At 31.8% G+C, this 8,077-nt stretch overlaps 1 protein-coding gene across 1 annotated transcript; it reads right to left on the bottom strand.

Moving 5' to 3' along the window:
• Positions 1-250: 250 nt before the first annotated feature.
• LOC120081152 (23 kDa jasmonate-induced protein-like) lies at positions 251-2,430 on the bottom strand. Its single transcript, XM_039035835.1, has 3 exons — positions 2,349-2,430; positions 1,559-2,027; positions 251-552 (listed from the first exon to the last, which is right to left on the bottom strand). Exons 2-3 carry the CDS (start codon positions 2,012-2,014, stop codon positions 367-369), a joined length of 642 nt encoding a protein of 213 aa, XP_038891763.1. The 5' UTR covers positions 2,015-2,027; positions 2,349-2,430; the 3' UTR covers positions 251-366.
• Positions 2,431-8,077: the final 5,647 nt, after the last annotated feature.

Here is an 8,077-nt window from a genome sequence, read left to right as displayed (position 1 = left end):
ATTTCTAAATTTCATCCACCGTTTTAGTCCATTACTAAACATGGTATTCCAAAACCAAGAAAACGTAAAATATGACAATGTTTTGGTTCATTTATTTATTTTTACAAAGGTATTGTTATCATTTAGTTTATTGTTTTAAAATATTAATTTTCACATCATGAAACATATATTTGTTAAATTCTTCTTTGGTTTTGAGTTTAAATTTAAATATTTTCCGTAGAAGTAAAAGTTAACTAAAAGATATATAACATAGTTTAACTCCACAAATCTTAAAGATAAAGGCATCAAAGGCCATTATTTAGCAGCGATTAGGTTTAGTAGTACATATATTATAATGCATCAAGCATTTATTTTTATAAGAGAGTTTCAAGCCCCTATTAGAGTATATATTGCTTCGAATATCGGACTAGTATCACTTCCTGTTGTCACATTTGAAATGCATCCGTTCCAATCGTCTGAATGGCTAAGACCCGAATTATATAATAAGTTAGAGATGTAATTCCAATGATCCTCCTTAGTGTAATGTCCTTCTTCGCGAATCTCAGTATATGCCTACAAAATACAAATAAATATTGAAGTTACCTGAAAAGAAAATGTAGTTATGGTTATCCATAGATCTCTACTTTTACAAATGGTTGAGAAAATAAAATTGTGGTTTTTTTTTTTTTAAAAAAAATAAAGAATTAGAAAATAGAAATTGTGGTACTCTATTTTTGAAGTTTAAATGAGGTGGCATATATTAGTTTTTCATTTTGAAGATAGTTAAGAATGATCATTTTAATTAGGGCAAAAATTATAGCAAATAATTTGGATTATTAGTATGGATATGATAGTTAACTACTTCCAAAAGTGAATATTAATTCTAAGTTTAGCCTTAATTATATACAATATAAACCTGTTAAAATGTAAGAACTAAATATACAGAACACCAAAAATTCTAGTAGGAAATAAAATAATTTATAAATTTAAGAAAAAAATGAAGATAAAATAAAAGATTTTCAACGTTTGAAAGTAGTGCTTTCAATCAAAAGCTATTTTTCTGTGAAAAATCTTTAAACAAAGACAAGAGCCTTTATTTTTAATTTTATTTTTTCTTGGCTAAAAAATGTAATTCTAATTCCTCAGTAATATAAAATTATTTTTAATTTTTAATTAGGTAAGAAAACAAATTATAAAAATTATTCTAAGTATGATTAGGAAAAAGTTGTTTTATTACTCAAAGCCACACCATATCAAAACGTACATTTATTGCATAGCATTCAAAACTATAATTGTTATAATTGGTTTGTCATTATTTTTTTAATTTTTTTTTTCTTAAATGAGTTTGTCTCTATTAAAGTTAATGAAATTATCTCCTTTTCAAGAAAGATTTTGTGTTACCTCAATATCTTTGATAAATTAATCCTGACTTACAAATTTAAATTTGAACTTGAATTTTTAAAAGTTTATGAATATACTATATGTGTGTACAAACACATACATGAAAATCCACTTTAAGCATAAAAGAACTGTGACCGAAAGTTTATATAAGTAGAAGTTAGAACAAAAATTTACTAACCGTATTATCTGAAGCTGATCGATTCCATGGATTAGACCAAGCAGCCATCCAATCACAAATCATGCCATTATTATTTAACCCACGATAGACACATGCAGCAGAAGAGCCAGTGGCTGTTCCTGAAGTTTTAACATGAAGAAAACCACCCCATTGACCATTTGCAATCTCGATTGGGTAAGGACCAGGCCCAATATGACCATGCCAACTGTGTTCAACAACAAATTTTATGGTATCACCAGTGGCATTGTAAATTAAGCAAAGGGTTGAGACTCCAGTTCCCCATTGTTGTTTTAATCTTTCCACATATTCTCTAGCATTTTTGTCTTTATCTTGAGCATTCTTCATATTAAGTGCCACGTGCGCTCTATCTTGACGTGTTATTGTCTTTCCTTCATACTCAGGCATGGATTCTAGAGTTTCATTGGTGATTGGGTTGCCAAACACATTGTATGCCATTTTTAAATTTTTTCTGAAATAAAAGAATTATAAAGAAATCACGAAATCGTCCAAAACAATCAAAGACATGTATGCAGTAGTGTTCTTGTTTCAAATTATTTTATGAATCTATTTGATAACAAATTTCATATTTTTTATTCCCATATATTTATAAATAAAAATTAATAACCATACAAACTTTATAAACACTTAAAAAAAATTATATGAAACAAACATAAGCTTTGAAGAATAGAGGTATATATGTTATCAAATGCATAAGAAATACAAACACCTCTTTTAGTGATAGGAAAAGGAAGTGTTTAAATATTGCTTTCAATGAGACCAAGATGCATACCTCTTACTCTCAATGAAGGCCAAGATGCAAATCTTTGTTGTGGGTTCTTCCTTAGAAATTCTACCTATTTATAGAGTCCCAAAAATAATTTTAAAATATAAAAAGAAAGATAAAAGAAAATAATTTAAAAAATAAAAAGGGGATGACTAGGTTGCCATACTTAAATTTTGAAGGCCATCATGAAAAATGATTTATTATGGTTTGACTTTTTGGCATTGTTTGTTCCACAAATGAATGATAATATTGATATTGTTGAATAGTTCTCTCTCTTTGTGGTATTTAAATGGGCAAGGGTGTAAATTAGTAAGAAGATGAATTTCTTTTAGTATTTTGTTGATTAATTTGATTTAGTTTTGTTGGAGTTATTGTTTTAAATTTAATTTGAATATATATAGAGGTTAATTATTTTAAATTATAAAATTATCTAAAATATTTTTAAGTATATAACAAAATGTTAATGTCTATAAGGAATTGACTGCAATAGATTGCGATAAGACTTCTATCACTGAAATTGGAGATGTCTATCGCAATTTATCACTGATAAATAATGAAATTTGTTATATTTGTAAATAAGTTGCTCATTTTTCTTTATTAAAAAACAACCTCTATGTGGGACATTGATTAAATTAAGAAAATTAATTTACTTTTTTTAATTTTGGACTATTTTTTTGTTTAAGTCCCTTTTAAAGGTTTATAGTATAATAAGAGTTTCAATTATAAAAAAAAAAAAAAAAAAAAGAGGAATACTAGCCCAGTGACGTGGCATTGCTCTTCAGAAGCCGTAAGAGGGAATAGTGTTTTTTTTTCTTTTTCTTTTTTTTTTTTGTTGAAATTTTTTATTTAGAGATGAAAAAAAAACTCTCACAATTTTTTTAAGAATTGGAATTTATAGAATTTTTCTCAATCTTTTAAATTTTGAAGGTAAATTTCACTAAGAACCTTTTCTTTTTACCAGAAAATTTCCAATTCTTATGAAAAATCCCAATGAAACTTTTATTTCCAAATTTTTTTCCTTTAAAATAATTAACAAATTTAACACAAATATTGGTTGAAACTTACCAAATACATGAAAAAAAACAAAATAGAAAAATGAAGTTCAAGGTTTAAAGTGAAGTTTGGTTCGAAAAGTTATATTAAACATTGTAAAATTGAAATCACTTGAATTGGAGTGTAACATCCAAAATTTTTCATATAATTTCTATTAAATTATCTTAAAATATTTTAACGTTATTTTGATAAATTTTGGCTAGAAATTTAATTCGGGTGATAAAGATAATTAATTTAAAAGATATTTGTAAAGAATTGGAATTTTAATTCAATTTAAGAAAAATTAGATTAATTTATTATGGGGAAAGTGTATTTTTAAATTGATTAAATATTTGGAAGGTTGTAAATTATCACAATGTTGGATTGTATGTTCCCTTTAATTTTTTAGTTTGGAGCCAAAATTAAATAATTGAAGAAGTTAATGGGTCTGAGATCAATTTGATAAGAGATTTGGAATTTTTGGATTATTTTGGATAAATATTTTAAAATAAAGAAAAGCAAAAGAATTAGGATTTTGGAAAGTGAATTCGAAAGTTAAGAAGAAAAGGAGAAATTTGGGTTCAAAATTTTATCATCTCTAATTTTGGAGTTTGGATCCAAATTAGAGAAGACAATAAATTTAAATTGAGTTGATAAGAGAAATTTAGATTTAATTTAAATTATTTAGATGATGGATTTTCTAATTAATTAAAAATGGATTTTTTAATTAGAGAAAATATCTTATTCGAAAAAAGAAACCTAATCTATCTACTACTTTAAGTTATGGAATTCCAAATAATTTAGAATTATGATTATTATTCCTCTATAAATACAACAATTCCTATGAAGCACAGACACAGATACGGCTACACGATACGGATACGATCGAATACGGGTATTCGTCAATTTCTAAAAAAATTAAGATACGGATATGTCTAAGGATGTGTCATTTTTATATATATATATTTCTAAAAAACGAGGATATTGATACATTGAAGATACATTTTATTTTTCTTTAAAAAAATCTAAGGTATAGATAAATTTAGCATATAAGTTAATAACAATAACACAAAATAGAAACAAACATGAAACACAATACAAAAAAAAAAAAAAAAAAAAAAAAAGCAACATCTAATATATTGAAGTACAGTAGTTAATAAAATGCAATAGAAAGTGACTCATATTGCAAAGAAGAAGAAAAAAGAAGATTAAAGGAAGAAGTATGAAGATAAACGAAGAACTTCTTCATTGAATTGTTGAAGATATCCAAATGTTTTATATTTTGGTGGATTTTGTGGGGACTGAAATGTGAAGTTGGAGATTCTAGTATAGGGTTTGGTCCGTTATTTATTATTTTTTTCTTTTAGTTTTGGACTCGAGTAGTGAGTTTTTTAAATAGGTTGCTTAGTTTCAGATTGGGAAAGATTAGATGAGTTGCTTGTCTTTTTTCTCTAAAAAAAGTAGGCGTAGAAATAGATACGTTAAATCGCGTATCAGATACGTATCTGGGAAGTATCTGGAAGTATTGATATCTGATACGTGTCCGATACAGATTCTTTGCCTCAATGAAGTATTTGTGCTTCTTAGAACAATTCATTTCATTGCAAACCATTCACTTTATTCCGAAGGAAGATTAATTAGAGAGGAAAATCACTGTTACTTTCATATATTTTAACCGTTTTCCATTGTACGTCCGCAGGTCATGGCCGCTCGCCGGAATTTTATTTAGTGAGTTGTTGATAATTTTTCTTTGGATTTCTTCATTAGTTCTTTTAGTACACACTGAATTTTGGGCCGACTTGATTTACCTATAAGATTTGGAGCATCGATTCAAGTTTCTGAAAGTCGTTAGTGTACTATTCAACAAGTTTCAGAACTTTGGAGTGCATAATTGGTGAGTATTAAGATTATGGAACTTTTTGAATTAGTTATAAGTGTTGGAAATTGGATTTTAATAATAAATTATGGTTTATGTAATAGATTTGAATCTTTGAGTGAAGTTTGAAATAAATTTGGAGTAAACAAAGCATTTGAGACATTAATTCAAGTTTTTGTTGGAGATTGATTTCTTGAATTAATTTTGAAATTTCAATTTGAGATAAGTAATCTTACTATGATTTCTTGAATTAATTTTGAAATTTCAATTTGAGATAAGTAATCTTACTACTGGAACCGCCTTTGTGCCAGGCGATAAATTTAAGAATAATTTTTTAGGATTCTAAGACTTTTTGCATCAAGATGCATGAAGAAAAATAAGCTTATCTTAATTATATTTTGAAGCATGTTATGAGTGCAAGCATGGATTAAATTTTATTTTTTATATGTGTGAGAGTTTCTGAACCTAACTTAGATGGCCAAACAGAATTGCAGAAATAAATCGAAAGCAAGATATATAGTAGTCCGACTAGTTTGGTCTACATCCACTTTGAGAACTAGCTTGAATTAATTTATTAATGAGCAATAAAGGAATTTTATAAATTACAGATAATCAACGAAATCACCAATCTGTAATTTCAGTATCAGTGAGATCCGCACACAACGTCGCCTCTGAAAACTGAGAACAACCCGCTGCAAACCAGCCCAAAACAGTGTGCTACCCACCTCTGATCGGCGAACCACGCGCAGACCCACGTGTCTCTCTCGCTAACAATCGCTGCCGGATGTAGCCTCCACGGCGAACTTCCCAGACCGAACCACGACACCCGAAAACGGAAACCACCAGACCGGAACTGACCTAAACCACGCGAGAATCTGTGCTGCTCGTCTTCAAACCCGACTGTAGCTCCTGTCCAGATGGATTTGGTTCTCCCCAGGTGGCTGCTGCAATTGCTTCAGGCGGCTTCCTCCGATTCACAGTCGTGGTTGCTGTCTAAATCCACCCAGGCGGCTCCTTTCAGCTTTTTCTCAAACAAAACACATGATTTGCCCTATTTTGGAAGAAGAAAGGAGTAATTACAAGTTTGTCATTTCTTATTATTTACAACAATGTCATTGGGCCTTTAATTTTTCCAAAAACCCAATAAAACCCATTTAAAAACCTTGTTATTTTCTACAATATGCTTTACTAGAAGAATAATGAGCATGATGATATGTATTTGCATGATTGTGGGACTTTATTTTATGATACATGTTATTTATGATAATGATAGTTACCCACTACCCGTAGTTAGATACCCATCAGAGGTTTGTGTTTCCTTCGGGACTCACTAGAGATGGTGATCTCCTTTGGGATTTCACTAAAGGTTTGTGTTTCTTTCGGGATTCACCAGAGGTGGTGGTCTCCTTCTGATTTCACCAGTGATTTGTGGGTATATCTCACCTACGGTAGGGCGGGTTAAATTATCGACTAGATGGTCATCCCATGAAAAGTAGAGGTTTATGAATGTCTCACTAGAGAGTGGCATCTAGAGGTTTATGAATGATAGTTGTGCATTAAAATATTTGTTTAGCTTAAATGCACGAGTTATGTTCTAATGCTAGGTCAGTGACTCGATAGATGTAATTATAAGTTAATTATTTAGGTATGACGCTACAAAAGGAAAAATAAAATAAAATTATGAGGTCAACTGTCACTAGTTTATCTCATGAAAATTTTGTTAGAAACGAACAAGTATATACTTGTGAACCTCGAATCCTAATTTCTCTACTTAATATGTTCCCTACTAAGACTAGTGAGGTGAGTAGGTTGATGTGGAAACTAATGTTTAATGGTAGAGAAAAGAGTGGAGATTTGAAGAAAAGAGGAGATTTGGAAGTTTAGCTCTTGAGGAAAATTTGAAAAATTTGGCTAAGTATAGAATTTTGTATGGGATGCATTGAATGATGGATGCGTTGGATGCGTTGGATGCGTTAGTGAAAGAAGGAAAATGGAAGTGAGGCATTGGGATGGCACGGGCTGGAGGGTGGCATGCGTCAAGCAACCTCAGCCAAATGCCCAACCATGCGTCGAGCAGCCTCGGCCAAATGTCCAGCCATGCGTTGAGCATCCTTGGCCAGACGCCCAGCCATGTGCTGAGCAGCCTCGGCCAGCGCCCATGCAATGCGTCGAGCAGCCTTGGCCAGTGCCTTTGCAATGCGTCAAGCAGCCTCGGCTAGACACCTCTGCCATGCGCTGAGCTGCCATGCCCATGCGTTGAGCACCCTGCCAAGCGGCCACACCCATGCGCTGAAGCACCCAGCCAAGCATCAAAGCACCGCGCGCAACTCATGCGGCCAAGCATGCCCATGCGGCCGAGTGTGTGAACGATGGCCAGCATACACCGCAGGCCCATGCGTCGAAGCAGTATGCCCATGCGTCGAGCGGCTAGCCTGTGCAGCACGCCTATGCGTTGGTGGCCAGCACCATGCGCCCATGCTAAGCAAACCGTGCAATGCTACCTAGTGAGCCATGCGTCGAGGATGGACGGTCACCTTATGCATTAGTGATGTTTAGCTCTTTGCGATGGCTAAGTTGAATTGTAATGATAGTGAATTGGCTTGCTATGCATTGATGATAGGCTATGCATTAAGTATAGATTATGTATTGAACATCCAAGAGTTGGACGCATACAAAGGATGAGATCATCAGGAGAACATCATCAAAACCATGTGTCTTCTTGGGAGGAAAGCCTTAAGCCTTAAAAATGTGAGGTTGTGGCATCAGATTGGAGGCTCATGCATTGGAAACATGGGAGGAAGACACTTAACTTGCGTTGATAACAGAA

The sequence above is a fragment of the Benincasa hispida genome, chromosome 7, assembly GCF_009727055.1.
Source record: "Benincasa hispida cultivar B227 chromosome 7, ASM972705v1, whole genome shotgun sequence".
NCBI lineage: Eukaryota > Viridiplantae > Streptophyta > Magnoliopsida > Cucurbitales > Cucurbitaceae > Benincasa > Benincasa hispida.
This window is presented reverse-complemented; position numbering and strand designations above follow the sequence as displayed.